The sequence below is a fragment of the Leptonychotes weddellii genome, chromosome 2 (genome assembly GCF_054177405.1).
Source record: "Leptonychotes weddellii isolate Sample4059 chromosome 2, ASM5417740v2, whole genome shotgun sequence".
In the NCBI taxonomy this organism is placed as follows: Eukaryota; Metazoa; Chordata; class Mammalia; order Carnivora; family Phocidae; genus Leptonychotes; species Leptonychotes weddellii.
The window spans coordinates 113,210,493-113,232,584 of NC_138370.1; the positions used below are offsets into that span (position 1 = coordinate 113,210,493).

Here is a 22,092-nt window from a genome sequence, read left to right on the forward strand (position 1 = left end):
TAATCAAACTGTACGGTATTGGCATAAAAAGAAACATGTACTAATAGAACAGAATAGAGAGATCAGAAATAAGCTCACACAAATACAGTTTGACAAGAACACCAAGGCTATGTGGTGGGGAAAGGGTAGTCTTCAATAAATTGTTGGGAAAACTGAATATCCGCATGGAAAAGAATAAAATTTGGCCCTTATCTTACACCATATTCAAATATTAGCTCAAAATGGATTAAATATCTAAACATAAGACCTGAAACTATAAAACTACTAGAAGAAAATATTGGAAAAAAGCTCCTTGACATTGGTCTTGGCAGTGATTTTTTTTGATATGACACTAAAAGCACAGGAAACAAAAAAATCAGTAAGTGGGCTACATCAAATTGCTTCTACATAGCAAAGGAAATCATCAACAAAATGAAAAGGCAGTCTTTTCTGGAATGAGAGAAAATATTTGCATATTTGCAAGGAACTTATACAATTCCAAAGCAAAAAAATAATAATTATTATAAAATAATAAATAAATAAAAACTGGGCAAAGACCAAGCTGGAACAAACAATCCTAAAATTTGTATGGAACCACAAAAGACCCCAGATAGCCAAAGCAACCTTGAAAAAGAAAAACAAAGCTGGAGGCATCACAATTCAAAGTTGTAATAATCAAAACGGTTTGGTACTGTCATAAAAACAGATACCTTGATTAGTGGAATGGAATAGAAAACCCAGAAATGAACCCACAACTATATAGTCAACTAATCTTTGACAAAGCAGGTAAGAATATCCAATGGAAAAAAAATCTCTTCAACAAAAGGTGTTAGGAAAACTGGACAACAACATGCAGAAGAATGAAACTTTCTTACGCCATAAACAAAAATAAATTCAAAATGGCTGAAAGACTTAAATGTGAGACAGGAAACTATAAAAATCCTAGGGAACACAGGCAGCAACCTGTTTGACTTGGCCATAGCCACTTCTTACTAGACATGTCTCCAGAGGCAAGGGAAACAAAAGCAAAAATAAACTATTGGGACTTCATCAAGATGAAAACCTTCTGCACAGCAAAGGAAACAATCAACAAAACTAATAGGCAACCTTTGTAATGGGAGAAGATATTTGCAAATGACATATCTGATAAAGAGTTAATATCCAAAATATATAAAGAACTTATGAACCTCAACACCCAAAAACCAATAAATCCAGTTAAGAAATGGACAGAAGACATAAATAGACATTTTTCCAAGAAGATATACAGATGGCCCACAGACACATGAAAAGATGCTCAACATTATTCATCATCTGGGAAATACAAATCAAAACTACAGTGAGATATCATCTCACACCTCTCAGAATGGCTAAAATTAACAACATAGGAAATAACAGGTATTGGCGAGGCTGGGGAGAAAAAGGGGAACCCTCCTACACTTTTGTTGGGAATGCAGACTGGTGCAGTCACTCTGGAGTACAGTATGGAGGCTCCTCAAAAAGTCAAAAATAGAACTACCCTATGACCTAGCAATTGCACTACTAGGTTATTTACCCAAAGGATACAAAAATATAGATTTGAAGGGATATATGCACTCTGATGTTTATAACAGCATTATCAACAGTAGCCACATTATGGAAAAATGCAAGTGTCCATTGACTGATGAATGAACAAAAAAAGGTGTGTGTGTGTGTAAAATGGAATATTACTCAGCCATAAAAATGAATGAAATCTGCAGCAATATGGATGGAGCTAGAGAGCATTATGCTAAGCAAAATAAGTCAGAGAAAGACAATACCCTATGATTTCACTTACATGTGGAATTTAAGGAACAAAACCGATGAACCTGGGTATGGGGTGGGGAATGAGAGGCAAACCAGAAAATAGACTCTTAACCATAGAGAACAAACTAATGGTTACTAGAGGGGAGGGACATGGGCGGGGGGGGGGGGGTAATGGGTTCAATGGGTGATGGGCAAAGAGGTTGAATAGACTTTTTTCAAAGAAGATGTAGGAATGGCAAGCAGATATATGAAAATGATGTCACTAAGTCGTCAATGAAATGCAAAATAAAACTACAATGAGCTATCACCTCATCCCTGTTAGAATGGCTTTTATCAAAAAGACGAGATAACAAGTATTGGTGAGGATGTGGAGAAAAGGGAACCTTTGTACACTGGGTTGGTAAGAATGTAAAGTGGTACAGCCATTATGGAAAATAGTGTGGTGGTCCCTCAAAAACTATGCGATCTAGTTATTCCACTTCTGGGTATATGGCCAAAGAAATGAAATCAGTATCTCAAAGAGATATTTATACTCTCACGTTTAATGCAGCGTTAATTATAATAGCCGAGATATGGAACCATTTAAGTATCTGTCAGTGGATAAAGGGATAAAGAAAATGTGGTAGAAGTAATATTCCATTGTGTATGTATATACAGTGTATGTGTATCTGTATATATTTCTTGTATGTATACAATGTAATGTATACACACACATAATACCAGAGGGAAATCCTGCCACTTCCAACAACATGGATGAACCCAGAGGACATTATGCTAAGTGAAGTAAGCCGGATACAGAAAGATAAATACTGTGTGATCTCACCTATATTTGGAATCTAAAAAAGTTGAGCTCAAAAGCAGAGAGTAGAACAGTGGTTGCCAGGGGCTACTGGCAGAGGGAAATGGACAGATATTGGTCAGAGGCTACAGACTTTCAGTTATAAGGTGAATAAGTTCCGGGGATATAATGTATAATATGATGAATGTAGTTAATAATATTATATTTTATGCTTGAAATTTGCTGGGTAAGTTTATCTTAATTGTTCCCATCACAAAAACAAAATCATAACTATGTGAGGTGATGGAAGTGTTAATTTGCCTAATTGTCATCATTTCACAACGTATACGTAAATCATCACATTTTATACCTTAAGTATATTACAATTTGGTATTTGCCAATGATACCTCAATGCTGGAAAAATTATAATAACCCTGCATGTGACATTTTTTGTCTATATCACAGTTTTGTCGAGTAGCTCTGAAAAAAGATTTTTTGTATCTGAAAAGTAACTTTGGCTGAAGAAATCATGATTCTGAAAAGATTATTCATTTCACAAATATTTTTTGAGTTAGGCGAATTACCCAAGATTACATATTTTGTTGGCAGGCTGAGATTAATATATGTCTTGATTATTTTACAATTACTTCCTGCCTGTCTTCTGTCTTCAGTTATTTTGCCCTTTTGTGTGTTTATAATTTCCTCCTCAACCTGGTTGTGACTGCCTGGTGGAGAGGGAATGTGTCTTCTGGGTATTTTTTGCATCCACAACAGGACCTACCTAACAGGCACCTACTTTGTTGCCGCTGCCTTAGCTCCTATTGTGATATTATTACATGTGCTCAGTTTAAGTTCCATTCTCTTCATCTAGCTGACCTACACCTCTCAGAGGTTGAGGTCTGATTCTGAAAGAGTAGAATTTATGTGTGAGTTTTCTCTCTTTGGGTCTTTGGAAAGTACTCCCCTCACCCCAGGAACCTTGTACTGCCTACCCTTAGAGTTACCACAGAAGTCAAAACTCTGCTCTCTTATCTTCCCCACTTAATCTCTAGGCCATCTCCCCACTAGGGCTCCGACCCTGATATTGTCCCTATATCAGTAACATGTTGCTTATTTATACAGGAGTAATCTATTGTTTTATGAGGCTCATAACCAGTCTCTGCAATTCTCTGACCCTGTGGCAGAAAGGGTGTGCCTCGTGATGTTTGCCAAACAACAACCGTTATATGAGATTTAACAGTAGTATACATCATAAGATTCAGACTTTAAATGATATTAATAATGAATCAATATTCAACAATTTTAACTGTACCCATTGTCCTTCAAGCATCCTAATCTATTAAGTCCTGAAATTAAATATGACTTTCTTCATTTCTTTTTTTTTTTTTTTAAGATTTTATTTATTTATTTGACAGAGAGACACAGCGAGAGAGGGAACACAAGCAGGGGGAGTGGGAGAGGGAGAAGCAGGCGTCCCACAGAGCAGAGAGCCTGATGTGGGACTCGATCCCAGGACCCTAGGATCATGACCTGCGCTGAAGGCAGTCGCTTAACCGACTGAGCCACCCAGGCGCCCGACTTCCTTCATTTCTAAAGTCCAGCCAGCCACAGAAAGCAGTCATAACTATCCCATGTTTGTACTTCATAAAGGGCACTCCAATTATTTCCTGAACATGTGTGTTCTCTGTAGTGTCTCACGCTCTGATATGTGGAGCCGAGTTTCAGAATCTTGAACTGACTAGAGAACGTCAAATGAAATCAGGATTCTTAGCTACAAGATTCCTAATCATACTGTTTGAAAAATTACCAAATGTTTTAACTGTATTGCTGACCTTGCAAGCTTTACTGCAGTAGCTCCCACGTGGGGAAAGAGTTTGAAACTGCCTTGTGAAAAGCACAGTGGTAAGCCTCCCCACACACTTCCCCGACAGGGCATTCCCACTCTCTGGCCTTCCTAACAAAGGTTTATAGAAAAGTAGGTTTGTAAAAGGCCCCAAGGTCCCAGAGTTGGTTAGAAAAAAATATCTAATTCTATCTCTACAGATAGTTTTCTAATCTGTTCTTAGCCACCGCTGGCTCCCACAATAAATATTCCAAGGTTTTCTCAGATGAACTATTTCATATAAGCTGAATATCTATTAAAAATATTTTCCAGTGTTTAACTTCAATCTCCTTTTATTCTTGTGGTTTAAAATGAAAGTCTCTGATATTTCTCTAAGTATTTTGATTATTAAAGAACAAATAGTTCTCTACCCATTCACCAAAATCTGCCACTCATTACAATTGCTCTGACTATTCAGATTTTGACATTTCACTGGGATCCAAACTTCGATTTACAGTTTTTTTAAAGTTCTTTTTTTATTTTCTCTTATGATTTTCTTAATAACATTTTCTTTAGCTTACTTTATTGTAAGAATACAGCATACAATACATTAAACACAAAATGTTAATTGTGTTCTTGGTAAGGTTTCTTTCTTTTTTTTTTTTTATTATGTTCAATTAGCCAAAATGTAGTTTGTTTATAGTATGAGTGGTTGATGAAAGAGAAGGTAGGTAACAGTAAGGAAATTTATTGTCATATATGCAGATAATTTTTGGTAGCCTATAAATCACCAAAGTATATGTGGACTGCTGTGGCCTTAACTGAATTTATTTTAGTAATTCAAAGTCAACAAAATCCTAGTGGGCACATTCTATGTACCGCACATTTTGCACTAGGCTCTGCAAAGCCAGAAAGAACTAAGGCATGCTCTCTTTAGGGGTCTCCCAGTCTATTAAGTGAGACAAATTTATCCGTAGTTACAAAATAAATAATGCAAGAGGTTTAGAAGAGGCATAAGAGAGCGCTATAAAAGCCAAGAGGACTTCTCATTGAATAAAGTTCAAGGTATTCAAGTTCTTTAAAAATCTGGCTCAATCTACTTACCTCACTTACTCTACTACAGTTCTTTATCCTATGCTCAGGCTGCATTGCAACCACATTATTTCAAAGATGCCATAGTAGTTTCACACCTCTGCATCTTTGCTAACATTGTTCCTTTTATTTGGAGTGCCCTTGTTCCTCTTTGTGAATGGTCAGTGACATTTCATCTCTATGAAGCTCTGACTCTTGCCATTGCATATAAATGCAGTCATAGAATATATGTTCTTCTGCCTCTCTTTCTTTCCTTAGGACATGCTTTGAAGGTTCATCCATATTATAATGTGTCAGTATTTCATGACTTTTTGAAGCTGAATAAAATTCTGTTGAATGCAGACACCACATTTTGTTTATTCATCAGTTGAGGTACATTTGGGTTGCTTGGACTTTGGGGCTATTATGAATAATGATAGTATGAACATTTGGGTACAGGTCTTTCTATTAACACATGTTTTCAGTTCTCTTATGTATACGCCTGGGGTGGAGTTGCTGGTTCATATAGTAACCTATGTTTAACTTTTTCAGGAACCCATAAACTATTTCTCAAAGTGGCTGCTTCATTTTGCATTCCCACTGACAATGTATGATATTTCCAGTTTTTCCACATCTTTGTCACCACTTAGTGTCTATTTTATTACAACCATTCTGCTAAGTGTAGAATGGTGTCTTATGGTGGTTTTGGCTTGCATTTCCCTAAGGACTAATGAACATCTTTTCATGTGTTATTCGCCATTTGTATATCTTCTTTGGAGAAATGGCAATTCAAATACTTGGCCCGTTTTTTAAACTGGGTTGTCTTTTTACTAGTTGGAAGAATTAGTTATATATTCTGGGTACTATCTGTTATCAAATATGCAATTTTTCAGATATTTTTGCATATTCTGAGGATTGTCTTTTCACTTTTTTGATTATGTTCCCTGAAGCACAGAAGTTTTTAATTTTGATCAAGTTCAAGTAATCTATTTTTTCTCTAGCTGTTTATGATTTTGATGTCTTATCTAAGAAACCATTGTTTAATCCAAAGTCATGAAGATTTATGTTTATGTTTTCTTCTAAGAGTTTTATGATTTTGCTCTTACAATTAAGTATGTGGCACATTTTGAGTTTTTATGTGGTGTGAGGCATTGGTCCAACTTCATTCTTTTGTTTGTGGATATCCAGTTGTCCCAGCACTATTTGCTAAAAAGACTATTCTTTTCCCATGGAATTGTCTTTTTGGTTCCCTTATCAAACATCTGAACCTGATTGTAGAAAAACAAAAATAAAATTAAGTTAGCATCCTAACTCTTCTCTTCTTTCACCGCTGCCTTTGCTTTCTGAAAACATGAACCTCAGTTCAATAGAGAAATGGACACGGCTTAGATCTATAAAATATTATAGCACAATCCAAAGTTTTTATCTTATTTCACACAACAATCACAAAAGATTGATGTTACCCTCCTACCTCCCAAATCTGCAAAGGTATTCATATCTGTACCCTTATACTCTGCCTTCTCTCCTATTACAGTGGATGAACTAAACTTGTACCTCTTTGGGGTCAACCCTTGTGCTTGTACTCTGAATACCATTCCTTTTCATTGACCCAAGGACTGTATTCCAATAATCACCTCCCTCCTCTGTGACATCAATTTCTTTCTTCTAGATTTTTCCCATCAGATAGAAACATGCTGTAATAGCTCACAACACTTTTTTAATACTTCCCCAGAAACAGTATCTCTCTTCTCCTTTAGAGCAAATCTCTGATAAAGGAGTATACATACTTGCTCTCTTCATAACCATTCCTCCTGTTCTTCAACCCATACAACACTGAAAGTGTTCCTATTAAGGACACCAACAGTCTCCATCTTGCCAAATCCAGAGATCAGTCTACTGTTCTTACCTTACTCTAGCTCAGACGCATTTGACCCCGCTGATTACTCCCTTATGAAGAACTCTCTTCACATTGCTTCTGCAATACCACACTCTCCTCTTTTCCCTCTAGTCTTATTGGACACCCTTTTTTAGTCTTATTTGCAAAATCTGTCTTATTTTCCAGACTGTTTCCAGACCTTCCAGAGGTTGGTTTTCCTCCAACCTCTCCATCATACTCCCAATTGATATATCCAATTGGTGCTACCACCTACTAAATTTTGGGGTGCCCCCCACCTAAAGTGAAAAAGCAAAGCCCCTTGTTAAAAGTAAAAATTTCGGGGTGCCTGGGTGGCTCAGTCGTTAAACGTCTGCCTTCGGCTCAGGTCATGGTCCCAGGGTCCTGGGATCGAGCCCCTCATTGGGCTCCGTGCTCCGCGGGAAGCCTGCTACTCCCTCTCCCACTCCCCCTGCTTGTGTTCCCTCTCTTGCTGTGTCTCTGTCAAATAAAATCTTTAAAAAAAAAGCTATTAAAAATTTCAAGACATCAACATCAGAGCATTAAACCCACATGCGGCCACAGGAGACTGCACATTTCATGTGCCCATGAGGCTAGTCCTGCTTATTGGCTTCCTGATAAATCTACTCATATTTAATAAATACCTCACACTCAGTCTGTATAAAACAGGCCCCCCAATTCACACTTCTGTCTAAAAAAAGGCAGTCCCATTTCTACCCAAGTTTTTCCACATCTCAATAAATTGTGACACTATTCACCCAGTTACTCAAGCCAAAAATCAGATTTCTCTACTCTTTCTCAACCAATCCATCAGCAAGTCCTATTATCTCTGCCTTCAAAGTAGATGCTCACAATATATCTGGAGTCTAAACTTTCACAGTATCAAATAATCATCTCACAGATAATGTTTCTCCTTTACAGTGGAGAAATCTGGTAGTCACTACTTGAACCAAATTATTAAAAGCATCATCATCATGGATAAAAATCTAATACAACAAGCATAGAAAATATTTTTGAGGATTAGAAATATATTACTGATTACTATATAAAATGAGTTATAAAATAGTATACAGTACATTATCCAATATTTTTATTGTGGCAAAATATACATAAAATTTACCATTTCTGCCATTTTTAAGTATACAGTTTAGTAACATTAAGTACCTCCACATTGTCCCATCTTTATATATAATTGTATATGATCTGTATTATATATAAATAGGAAAAAGTAGAATATATACAATCACATTGAACACTGGTTAGGTAAGTGATGGATTATGTTTGACTTTTACTTTCCTGTCTGTATTCTGTAAATTTGTTATGTGAACATATACTGTATAATTTGTAATAAGAAACATTTTTTGTTTTTTAAACCAAGGATGACAAATGTTTCAAGGAAGAAGTAGTAATTGTCAGATTTTAGAGAAATTGTGTAGAGTGACAACTCCTTTTGGACTTGGCAATTATGGCTTCACTCATTCAAGATAAAATCCCCTGAATGGAGGAATCAGATGGAGCAACATATGAGAAACCCAGAGAGGCTAAGCTTTGGTTCAGTGGGTATGTGGCCAGAAGGGTACTCCAAGCTAGGAGAAATGCCTGAAATAGAAACTGCAGGAAAGCAGATAGGACAGTAGGCGAGGACAGTTCAGCTTGCCTGGAACCCCAGGCAAGTGAAGGAGAGAAAGGTGATGAGTGTGAAAACAGAGGAGTAGGGTGGAAGGGCCCTGTGTGTATAGAATTTGGATTTTACTTTGTAAGCTATGAAAAACTTCCAGAACTTTCTGACATTTTTGGAGCAGTGTTTTGGGAATATCAAACGTGTGCAATCTGGATTTAGGGTGGAAAAGACTAAACTCAGCAAAACCTTTTAAGAAGAAAAAGCTATAATTCAGAGGTTGAGTAATAAAAATTTAAATGGGGGGGTTGGGGAGCATGTAAAAGAATAGGCATTGGTCATGGACTAATGGACAGAAAAGGAAGAAAGAGATAATATTATCTCATTTACACTTATTGACAAAGAATCCATTCAGTTATTACTTGGTTTGGCCAAATTCTATACTATTTATCTGTTTCTTATAGAGTGATTTAAAATCTAGGATGATATTATTTCCAGAAGTACTCATATTTGTTCAAAAGTATCTTACTAGGCTGTTTCTAGACTTTTAAAGTTGGATTGATTTATGTTTTAGAGTTGTCTTCCTGAAGTAATATTTTAGAAAGTCATTGTGGAATTATAATTTATTTTTCAAGGCATTTTCTTCATCTCTTTATTTTTTTTTAAGATTTTATTTATTTATTTGGCAGAGAGAGAGCAGGACAGCACAAGCAGTGGGAGCGGCAGAGGGAGAGGGAGAAGCAGGCCCCCTGTCAAGCAGGGAGCCTGATGCGGGACTCGATCCCAGGACTCTGGGATTGTGACCCGAGCCGAAGGCAGTCGCCTAACCAACTGAGCCACCCAGGCACCCCTCTTTATCTCTTTAAATAGTGAATCAATTGCATTGCCTATGGAGGGGATCATTGGTTTTATTAGCTTTATTTAGTAATTTATACATCTAGTTTACTTCCTGATTTATTTGAAATTTCTTTTTTCAATGTATGTATCTCCTCACTAAAATTCAACAAGGAAAAAAGTTGTTTTGGTTTCATTGTGAATTCTAATAATGCTCCATACATGACTAGCACCAGAGAAAGAGAACGTATAACACGTACACAGTTAATTCTCTGAGACCCAATTCTCTGAGACATTGAATTTAAAAGCACTTTTAAATGTAGTAGGGATGTTGACACTTTAAGGCACCATGATTGTGATCCTTTTTTTTTTTTTTATGTGACCTATTCTTGGCAATACAAATAATCGCTACTTCCCCTTACTTTGTTTTTAAATATATTTTCACTTATTTATTTATTGGGTTGCTTCAGAGCAAAGCACAGTGCTTTGTTGGGGTTTTTTTTAAGATTTTATTTGTTTATTTGACAGAGACACAGCGAGAGCAGGAACACAAGCAGGGGGAGTGGGAGAGGGAGAAGCAGACTCCCCACTGAGCAGGGAGCCCAATGTGGGGCTCGATCCCAGGACCCTGGGACCATGACCTGAGCTGAAGGCAGACACTTAACGACTGAGCCACCCAGGCGCCCCAAAGCACAATGCTTTGTGTTGAAGTAAATAAATATGACCAGCCAGTGTGTTAACATTGAGAGATTTTGTGCTTGTGCTCGGTGTTTCAAGTCTCAGAAGTATGAGGTTTGTTTTATGATATATGGATACAGAGTTAGACTGTCGGTTACCATATCACACTGAACAGCTTTGACATTTCTCTAAGGAAGCTCTGCTGAAATCTGCTTCTCCTCTGCCAGGAAATATCATTTAACAGGGTGGAAAGTTCACTGGGACAATTTAAGGCGGCTGATCTCAGGTGTGGTAGCAGCTGTTGTGTGGGGCATGACTTATTTTGTAAGAACAGAAACACTATTATCTGGACTCCTGAGGGACATTTGGAGAAAGTCATGCCCACGGAGTCCCATTCCAGGAAAATATGCTCGAGCCCTTATTTATTGGCAGTGATCGCTAACTGAGATTCCATCTGGCAAAAATGTGGATTTTTCCCTGTCCCAGAAAGTTGGGGAACAATTATGTAAGTTGTCTCAAAGAATTTATTTTTAGCCACTTTTTATGGAGAAATTTCAGTCCCTCAGTTGTTATAAGAAATTCACTTTTGTAAAGAAAAAACAGAGAAATCTGTATGAATTTCTATAGAACTGTGTATTCATGTACCATGAAACATAAACACTTGTCTTTTGATTTGAAATCATTACTCAGTCTTCCTGGTGGATGTTCTAAATCTTATTTTCTCTATTAGGAATGTTGGAGCCAGTTAATAAAATCAAAGCTGCCAAGGGGGTGAAGAAGGGCAGCCTGAGTAGTGTATCTCCAGGTGTCCAGGCCTGGAAACCCTGCCTTATTGTTAAAGCAGTGTTCTCCTTGACACTCCTTCCCTGCCACTCTGTAGGATTTTAGCACCTGAATAAATGAAGCCTCTGAGCCATCTGAGGTCCAGCAAAGCTGGTCAGATATATTTTAGTGAAGTAAGCCCCCACACATTATTGAAAGCAAGATCCACTATTAGAATTAAAGAGGTGTCTTTGAAAAACCAATTATATAATTTCTATCCCCATGGGATTTTTTTCAGCAATCTTCTTCCATAGATAAGTCTAATAAATGAGATAACAATTATGTTGATTTTCTTATATTTTTTTTATTTTGGCCTTAAGTAATGCAAGCAGGTTGAGTTCTGTTGTTACCAAAGGAAATAGTTTACCTAACTAGAAATTCCCTGTTCCACGTAACTTGATCCTATTCTGAGTGTCACTGTTTTGATTTCTAAAATAAATCTTTTATAAGGTTTTAATATTTATTCTTAAATGCTATAGTTTTTTTTTTACATAAAAACAAGTGATAGCCCATCTGTCATTTCCATATATTAATTTCTTAGTAAGAGGAATACACTTAAGAATGCCACATAAAGCTTCATTTTTCCATCTTTATTTCTATCTTCCTCTTTCCCTCAACAGCCCACCCCAACCACTTCCTTCCCCCTCTTTCAACTACAACTGGCTGCTACCACTAAACACACACACACACACAATGTTGACTCAGTATAGCAGAAGAGGTTTGTTCTCGTCCAGTGTATGTCTTTGGTTCAAACAAGCATTATAAGATATTGTAATACATACGCACACACACACTTACTCATCTAAATATGAGCCTCAGATGAAAAGAAAAGAAGGGATTCTTTATTTCCTGGAGCTTACTGATAATATGTAATATGAACAGGTAATTATAATACTTTATTATCTGTTAGAGCTATTATATAGTGGAAATGCTGCAGTGTTCAGATGCTGACTTCATGTCAGCCACTTACTGAGTGTTCGAGTTAATTAACTTCTTCCTTTCCACATCTATTAAAATGAGCACAGCATAGATTCTTAAGAAATGATAGTTGCCTTACATATATACCTCTCTAGTTCCTCGCCACCCCACCCCCCCTTTTTTTTTTGACATTTGTTGTTGTTGGATGAGGATGATGTTCTCTTGAGCCCTGGAATTCACTAGTGTTCTAACACAGATTGCCAGAGAGCAAGTTTAGTCAGGATCCTGTGCAGCAATACCAGAGTATCGAAATTTTATGTACCCTAAAAATATGGGATTCATGATTATGAAAAACTCCTATCAGATTTAGTCATTACCATTTATAAGTCCTGTGTGACTGTCTTTTGGAAGCTATTGCTCCTTAGTGCTTTTTACAAAGATTGATAAAAATATGAGGAAGAAACTTTGCCTAAGGAGCACCTTGTTACCAAACTTGTAAGGAAGAAATTGTCTTAATATGTCCTTTTGTCTTAGGAAGTAAATCAGTCTGATTTTAAGACAATATATGAAAGCAAACTAATGTGGCCAAGAAATGTTCTTGGTTCTTTGATTGCTTCAAATTGATGTTGAAATTGAAACAAACGAAGCCACATCATTTTTGGAGCAGTGGTTGCTCTTGATAGCACAAGGGCAAACACACGTATTACCAAACACTTGGAATATGGTGAAGAAATTATGTAAGAAAATTAGAAGTCTACAAGCCAGCTGAAGTGTAGAAAAGGAAATAGACAATCCAGGAGAAACTGGATAATATAAAATGCTTAGAAGCTTTCAAAAGTTTTGGATAGAATCTTAGTCTTACTTTGTACATCTCTAATTGCACATCAATGTGTAAACTCAGTGACTTATTTCTTTCATCAGTTACTGGTTATCATTCTTTATCTGAACCTACATCAGGCATCTACTTTATCTTAAGTGTAGGCCTACAATGGGATATGTTAAAAAGGGGATGGAAATACTGCTTGGATAAATTAAAATCTAATCAAAGGAGCTATGCTTCTGTTTCTGGAAGAGTGTTTGACCTATCAATGCATTCATTCAACACTTACTGAGTGTTCTGTGTAGTTACTACAGGAAAGATGGAGTTCTTATCCTAGAGATCTTATATTACAATAGGGAAATAACATATAGATTCAAATAATAATAAAACTGGGCAGGGGGGAGAGAAGATAAATATCATTAGAGATGTAAAGGGCTATAGGACTTAAAAGGGGAAAGAGATTTCTTCTAACCGTCCTAAGCCTCACTGACGTATACGTAGAATTTTGCCAGGAGAAAGTGGAACAGGAAAGTAGTCCAGACCAGAGGGAACAGCATGAACAAATGCTTGGGGTAGAAAAGTTTAGAGCAGATTCGAAAATAGTGTCCAGGTTTGTCTGGAGTGATTTCTTTAGGAAATATAAGCAGCTGAACTGGAGGAGGCATGTGGGGTTAATTGGTGGAGAGTCTTAATTATCATATTAAAGAATCAGGGTTCATTGAGAAGGTGGTGGGAGCTAATGAAGGTTTTGAACAGAAGGGTGAGTGGTGAGTGAGCAGATCACAGTCACAGTAGGAAACTCACTCTGATAGTGAAATGTATGCATTGGAGATCGGTTGAATGGAGGCAGAAGGATCATCACCCTACTGCAGATGACCAAGGCCAGCTGATTAAAGAGACAGGACAGTCAACAGCTTTGCTTAAGGAGAGGCGAGGGAGGAGAAGGAAAGATGACTCACGCTTTGAATCTGATTCATAAAGAGAATAACAACATCATTAACAAGAGGGGCCAGGAGGAGGAGAAATGTGGGGATCAGATAATATGAGGCTTTGAAAGTGTTGGTTAGGATAATAATACTAATAATGACTTAGCACTTATTATTTGCCAGGCACTATTCTTTTTGTTTTAGGTGCATGATCTCATTTATTCCTCAGAGCAACTTCAGAGCTTTATATATAGCCCGCCCAAGTTTACACTGCTTGTCTCTTAGAGTCAGGATACACTCCCCAGGAGTCTAATTCCAGAGCCCAATTTATTAAGCCCTAATAAAATGTCTGTACTGAATGGTGCTGGGCTGGAAGGCAAGGCAGGGAGGGTTGGTAAAAGAGGAGGAAAGACAAATGAAATAAAAGGATGGAATCATCAGGGACATTTGGGGAAGTCCCAGGAAAGATTACAGGGAGCCAAAGACTCAGAAAACCAAAGGTGGGTATTTCTGAAAAAAGTAGAAAGGGGGGTGCCTAGGTGGCTCAGTCGATAGGGCGTCTGCCTTCAGCTCAGGTCATGATCCTGGAGTCCCGGGATCTGGGATCGAGCCCCACATTGGGCTCCCAGCTCAGTGGGGAGCCTGCTTCTCCCTCTGCCCTTCACCCTGCTTGTGCTCGCTTTTGCTCGCTCTCTTCGAAATAAATAAATAAAATCTTTAAAAAAAAAAAAAAAGTAGAAAGGGCTCCAAGAAAAGGCATTGAGATTTCATAGTCAAAAGAGCATTGGCGGCCTTAAAGCAGTTTCAGAAAGATGATGAAGTCTCAAGTCCGGTGGCATGGGGCGGGGAGTCAGTAATTTATGCGGAAGTGGGAAGGGCAGAGGCAGGCTTTGGGGAAGTTTGTAGTGGGAAGGAGGGGAAACAGCACTCCAGCACCAGAGGCAGTGCCGCGGAGGAAAACTCTGTAAGGCTGGGGTCCCTTACTTGGGTGCCCATTGGAAGGGGGGCAGATTTAAGATCTAAGAGAGATCAGGCTTCTTCCAGAGAAAGGAGGAAATGATGAGATCCAAAAGGTAGATAAGAAATTGGAATCCTGTTAGTGAGACCTTCTCTCCTAGACTAGAAGTCAAATAGAAGAAGGCAAGATGTGTGTGTGATGTTTATATGGGGAGCAGGGGTGCACTCAAACCCTGACGTGTAACAAAGAAGACCAAAGGTACTCACTCACTCATATTTGATGATCTTGGCTTTCTCAATAAATTTTGGAGGCGAGGTAATTAGCGACTGAGAGAGGTTCAGATTTGTGGCACTGAAGATCTGCAGCAGTTTCTATGGGAATGCAGTGAAAAATCATTTAAAGATAACTAAAAAGGTTGCCGCACAGTATTGGGGTTCATGCTGAGGTTAAATAGCATGAATTTTTAGTACCACTAGTTGCCAGGGTTATGTGACTTTCTTTTGCAATGTTTAGCAGTCTGGCTGTAGAGAATCCAGCTGGCAGGATTTAGAAAGGGTGAAGACGTGGAGGAAGCTAGTGAACCCGTTTTAGAAATAACTAAATGCTGAGGAGAGCCAGGAATGTGCCTTTTTTTAAGCTGCATGCCAGTTGGTTTGGGTGCAGGTTATCCTCTGCAGACAGAGGAAACAGTTGTTACTGAAGAGAGAGCTAAGGAAGAGGAGGAGAAACGGGGGAGGCAGAAGTGTGGGGGTTAAGTGATACACGGGAAGGGGATAAGTGTGGAGCAAATGCAGTCTGGATATCAAGTGTTTGAGTTAGCACCGGCAGAGTTCGGGGAATGGTGCTCCTGCTGGCTGACTGGGGAACTGACTTGAGGATGTTAGCAACAGAAGTAACAAAGGTAGATAAGTGATCCAGAGAGTCCTTGGCAGTGGGTGTGGTAGAGAGGAAGAGCTGTGGTCCAGGTACAAATTCCTAAATGATCATCAAGTAATGCCCAGGAAAGAAACCCGAGAGTCCAAAAGAGGAAGAATTGTTATAAATAAATGATGAAACTTGAAAAGGCATGTGATTACTGAGTTATAGCGTTTGGTAATTTTTAAAAATAACCATTGACATCTCACTAGTAATATGGCACATTAGAGGAATGCTGATAGGTAGACTTAATTTATCAGGAAGCATAAGTGGAATTAGATGTTAAAATTTGAATGCCCCTATTCATCAATATTTCACTTTTAGTATACATCGAATGTAAATTGTAGTTTAATTTAGCATATTTTTATGATGCTGGGTCCTTTATTGTTGAACTCATTTTAGCCATTTAGTATTGATGTGTTCGTAAAATTCAGAGAAGACAAAATATTACTTCTGTCATTTGAACTTTAACTACAGTTGGCCCTTGAACAACGAAGGTTAGGGACACCAACCCCTGTGCAGTCGAAAACCATGTACAACTTTTGACTCCCCCAAAACTTAACTACTAATGGCATACTGTGGACTGGAGGCCTTACCAGTAACCTGAATAGTCAGCTGACATATTTTGTGTGTTAGATGTATTACACACAGTATTCTTACAATAAAGGGAGTTAGAGAAAAGAAAACTTATTAAAATCAATTGGAGGAGAAAATACATTTTCAGTGCTGTACTATATTAGAAAGAAAAAAATCTGTGTGAGTGGATCTGCACAGTTCAAACCTGTGTTGTTCAATGGCCAGCTGTATTTCTAAACCTATCTATATCTGACAAGATGTTTAAAAACTCATATACATATAGAATAGAGTAAGCGGTATGAGGTGACAGAATTCCGGAGCGGACCTGAGAAGCTCTGAATCCAGTTTCTGTTCTGCCACTGACTTCCTATGTAAATTTGAACAAATTACTTAATTTTCAAGTGCCTACCGTACTCATCAATGAAGTAGATGTTATGGTACATAGTCGTGCTTTTCTAACTCAAGCAGTTTGTCAAAGTGTTCGGTAAGATGTAAAGGCATTTTGAAAAATAAACTTATGTGGGGCGCCTGGGTGGCTCAGTCGTTAAGCGTTAAGCGTCTGCCTTCGCTTGGGTCGTGATCCCAGGGTGCTGGGATCGAGCCCCACATCGGGGCTCCCTGCTCCGCGGGAAGCTTGCTTCCCCCTCCCACATTCCCCCTGCTTGTGTTCCCTCTCTGGCTGTGTCTCTCTCTGTCAAATAAATAAATAAAATCTTTAAAAAATAAAAATAAACTTATGCAAATATACAGAACTAAGTTGTTGTAGAATCAAATTAGAAGTTTCAAATCTAGTATCAAAAAAAAGAATATGTTCATTTCAATTAAAGTAAGTTCTGGACTTAAGTCAACTTCTACTGTTTTAAAAGGCTGATTTTAGTTATTAATATTCTATTTTAATATCTGAACACAAGTTTCAGGATGACTAATCCATTTTCATAAATATGGTAAAGGATTTAGTCAGACAATGAAATGTTTTTATTAGCAGGTATAATAAAGAAAAGGACACACACTAGGACTTTGTGTTCTAAATTCAGAATTACGAGTGGTCTGTGAAAAATAACTGGGAAAAACTACAGGGGAGGAGGCTACCTTTAGGACCAGTAAGCCCCCACTGTTTCTCAACACCATGGACTCTAGCCCTCTGCCCTTTCTTCCACGAAAAGCGATGCTCTGGGCTTTCTTATAACTCCTTGCAGCCCTCATGATGTGAAAGAAATCTTTTTAAAATGTACTTCTCACTGTTCTTGCAATGTATGGAATCTATGGATTAGCAATTATGATCCTCAGAATAACACTTTAGTATTCCGTACTGAAGCAGAAACTGCAAGGGAAGGTCGGCTAATTAACAGGCATTTAGCAGACCTTATGGAAAAATTGATTTGGTGTTACTTGTAAAAAAAATAAATAGCTAGATAGATAAATAGATCACTAGATAAATATATAAAGAACCAACCAAAACATGCCATTGATGTTCTTAGAGGGAAATGATTATGCAAATAAACACATTCAATTTTTTAAAGATAAAATGCAGAGATAGTAAGTTGAAATAACTTCCATGGGAGTAGACGCTTTGATCCCTTGAGAAGCTGGACAATCTTAGGACATGTATTCTCCCCAGAAGTGTGAGCTACGTGCCTTGGGTGATGTCACCAGTGACTAGTAACCACTGCAGTGTAAACAAACATCAGCAGGAAATAAATGTGGGTAGGGCAAGGGTCTAGAAACATGCCTTCCTTCTAGAAAAGTATCGTGCCTTCCAATGCCAGTGGTTTGTTTGGATTATTTATTTATTTATTTATTTATTTATTTATTTAACGGAAGAGAGGGGATGGAGTTTAGCTCTTGCCTTCTGTCACGGAAACCTTTAGTTTCATAGGCAGTGTCTTTCCTTGACAAATGGATTTCCTCCTTGGCAGTCTCTGTAACACTGAGAGGTAAGGGACTCTTTGCTGTTGCTGCAGTTATTGGTTGCTCTCCCCAGACTGACAAGCTTGTCTGTGGATTTGCTAAGAGGAAAGTTTCGACTTACCAGAATTAGGCAAGCCCGCAGAGAAGCAGGAGGAGGAGGAGGAGCGGCGGCAGGAGCCGGAGCCAAAGCGCCCTGAAGCGCTACGGCAGCTGCTCCGCTGATTGGCTGGAGGGTCCGGCCGCTTCCCGGGAACAAAAGGTCAAAGTGGACTGCAGCGTCAATGTAGGGAGGCAGCCGACTAGAAAGCGTTGCTTGAAGAAGTCTGGCGGCCGGAGCCGCAGCACGAGGGCTAACTGCAGGGCCAGCTGCCGCTCCAGCTGTGAGGCGCAGCCTCAGGCCCCGAGCCCAGCGCCGCCGCCGCCGCCGCCGCCGCCGCCGTGAGGAGACGTTTCCTGCACGGACGGCCAAGGTGGCGTGGACGAGCCAGTTCTGAGGGTCCCGGGCAAATTCATCTACAAGGATGGCCTGTGAAATCATGCCACTGCAAAGGTAGTACTCTTTCCTGTTTCTTTGATTTTACTCTATTCTGTGTTTTCTGAGTAGTATGAAACCATGTAACTTCGCCAGTACTTGGCGTCTTGGAGGAGCGTGCTGCAAACGTGTAGAGCCCGTCGCACCCTATGTCCTGCCCTAAGAGCAGAAGAATGTGACTATTAATACTGCTGCTTTTACTGACACTGATGTCCAATTTCTTGTGCTTTTCACTTGATTATGTTGTGTTCCGTTCTTTCCTTCCTTGAATGAAAATACACGTAACAAAATATCTCTGACCTCAGAAGGAGTGTATAGAACAGGTTTACCAAAAGGGGCACCTGGGTGGCTCAGTCGTTAAGCGTCTGCCTTCGGCTCAGGTCATGATTCCAGGGTCCTGGGATCGAGCCCCGCATCAGGCTCCCTGCTCAGCGGGAAGCCTGCTTCTCCCTCTCCCACTTCCCCTGCTTGGGTTCCTGCTCTCGCTATCTCTCTCTCTGTCAAATAAATAAAATAACATCTTTAAAAAAAAAAAAAAAAAGAACAGGTTTACCAAAAAACTGAATCAGCTCCTTAGCAGTGTTGTGAAGCTGTGGCAAGCTCTGGGCTCATTTGATAGGATGTTCGTAGGCTAGAGACCTTGTAAAAATGCAGGTTAGGATCTCTCCCTTCTGGAGTCCAGATCTAAGCAAGGATTTTCTGTCAATAAGTACATTACAATACATGGACAATAATGCGAAGGTCAGAATTTCCCCATAAATAATTCTAGATAGAGTTATTACACAAATGACACCTTTTAAAAAACTGCTATGTAAGAATGACTGAGCACACGGTTCTGTTTTGTTCACTAATGATTGTAGTATGGACTGTGGAGGGCGCGGTGGAGAGTTATACCAAAGCAGAGAAAGGTAAATTTAAACAGAGGGGTTTGTTCAACAACAACAATACTGCTGGTGCACGAATAAGTGAATAATGTATCCTAGAGTGTGGTCAGGCTGGAAGTCACCTCTGTGAGGACTGGAGCCCATCCTCCAGTTTCACAATAGGAAAACTGAGGCACAGAGGAAGTCTCAGAGCTGCCCCGGGTCACGTTTTATGATTTTTAGAATTACTTTTGCCAGTCGTATTATTATACTTCAACTTTAACTGCTTTGCATGCAGTGCCATTTGATTCCATATAAATGCTTCCTTTAAGAAAACTTGTACAAAGGGTTTTATTAGTGAAAATGATCTTAAAAATCAAGTGGTAATTACAGTTTGTGTGACTGAAAAAAAATCTAAACAAAAATGAGTTTCAGTTTTAAAAACCTTGCCACCAATATTTTACTGAATGTTCATGTTTCAACAGTGAAAATAAGGTTAACAAAAATTCAGTGTTTATTTGCAGGGTGTTTTCCTGCAGATGGATACTGTGACAGAGACCAGTGTGGTGGTTTTTCTTTCACTCTAATGTTAAGAGCACTGCAATGGGAACTTGATGGGGTGTCCCAGGAATTCCTTTTCTAAAAATCAGTAACCCAAGGGAACAGACAGTGGTTTATGGATAAATCTGACATTTTTCTATATTAACTCAGTGGAAAGGGCCACATTCTTTGAAGTGTGCAACAGACTAAAACTAATGTACACTTTTTGGAGACTTGATTTGGTTTCCAACTTTAAAGTTGGGCACTTGTTTTTCTTACAATGACTTCCGTCTTAAGGGTCTTAAGCAATCATTTTCTAGAGAATAATATTGGCTGTTAGTGGACTCTGTGATAAGCTTCTTGATAATATAACTATTAAAAAAATAGATCTTTATACCACTAAAATACTGATTAGTGAGTTAATGAAAGCAGAAATCGAATTAGCATAATTTCCTCCAGAATTATTTTGCATTGTTAGTCCTTATCAGTAAGCCTATGTAAGAGGAATAATTTGAATTTGCATTCAAGAATGCTGATTGGTGCATTCACTGCTCTCTGGCTCTGAGAATTTAATTTGATTGATTACCCTGCAGTCTTCACTTACAGCCTATGTCTGCCTTTGATTATAAACCTCCTGAAGTCAAGGAGCAGGGTTGTGTAGTTCTCTTTCTTAAGTATCTCTTGTGAATTTAGGTGCCAATGCAGAAAACTTTCCTGTTCCCATGCGTAATTGCTTCTTCCAAACCCAGTTCGGTACCTTAGGCTAAGGATTTCTTTGAGTCTCTAGTAATGATGACTGTTGCCATCCGCCCCCTCTGTTAATGCTGCCTGAAGCATGAAGTTTGCGGAGCCTTGTGGTATGCATGCTGACTGATGGCATGAGTGCTTTGCTCAGTTCTGTTACAGAGCAGTAAGGGGTTAGAAACTGAATTAAAAGTGGGTGAGTAAAAGAATAGCTCGAAATATCAGTTAAATTCATGTTCCCTATTTGTACTGAGCAGAGTGGCCAATGCTTCTCATACTTTAAGTACATGAGAATTACCTGGGGAACTAATTTTTTTTTTTTTTGAAATTACATTCTTTTTTTTTTTTTTTTAAGATTTTATTTATTTATTCATGAGAGACAGAGAGAGAGAGAGAGAGAGGCAGAGGGAGAAGCAGGCTCCCAAGGAGCAGGGAGCCCGATGTGGGACTCGATCCCAGGACCCTGGGATCATGACCTGAGCCGAAGGCAGACGCTTAACCATCTGAGCCACCCAGGCGCCCGGGAACTAATTTTTTTAAATCAGCTTATAGGAATAAGCTGCCCTCTTTCTAGACTTACTGAATCTGAATCTGGGTGTGACAGGGAAAGTAAATACATTTTAAAAAGCTTCCTGAAAGCAAATCTGACACAAATGGTCCACACACTCAGGGAAACACTTTATCTAAACTCTAGTTAATGATTATAGCTTGTGTAAAGCCATTGACAGCAGGTATATATAAGAATCTAACATTATACTACTCAATGTCCCCAAATAACATCTTTAATATCATGATTTTATAAGTGTTTTTTTTTCATGCTTTCATCTACTAGGTGTTAGCACTACCTGTTAGAACAAAGCATACTTAGGGGCACCTGAGTGGCGCAGTTGGTTAAGTGTCTGGCTCTTGGTTTCCACCAGGTCGTGATCTCAGGGTCATGAGATGGAATTTTGTGTGGGGCTCACGCCCAGTGCAGAGTCTGCTTGGATTCTCTCTCACTCTCTCTCTCTCCCTCTCCCTCTGCCCCAGTGCCCCATTCTCTCTCTCTCAAATAAATAAAAAACAACAACAACAAAGCATGCTTACAATATTGTTGAATATATTAAACAGTTTA

The 22,092-nt window shown here is 38.7% G+C and overlaps 1 protein-coding gene and 1 long non-coding RNA gene across 4 annotated transcripts in view; both read left to right on the plus strand.

Annotated features, from left to right (window-relative positions):
- The first annotated feature begins 15,677 nt into the window (after positions 1 to 15,677).
- Positions 15,678 to 22,092, plus strand: part of FAM13A (family with sequence similarity 13 member A) — a 105,919-nt gene continuing 99,504 nt past the window's right edge. For 2 of the 3 annotated variants that reach the window (XM_081812160.1, XM_081812162.1), the window contains exon 1: positions 15,678 to 18,849. In XM_081812160.1, coding sequence (XP_081668286.1) covers positions 18,821 to 18,849 — 29 coding nt within the window. In that variant the 5' untranslated portion in view covers positions 15,678 to 18,820. The remainder of the gene's footprint in view (positions 18,850 to 22,092) is intronic. The other variant, XM_031023849.2, reaches the window with a different exon arrangement.
- On the plus strand, positions 18,857 to 20,970 carry LOC145720165 (uncharacterized). Its single transcript, XR_014142939.1, has 2 exons — positions 18,857 to 19,154; positions 19,379 to 20,970. It is a non-coding gene; the product is annotated as an uncharacterized LOC145720165 (long non-coding RNA).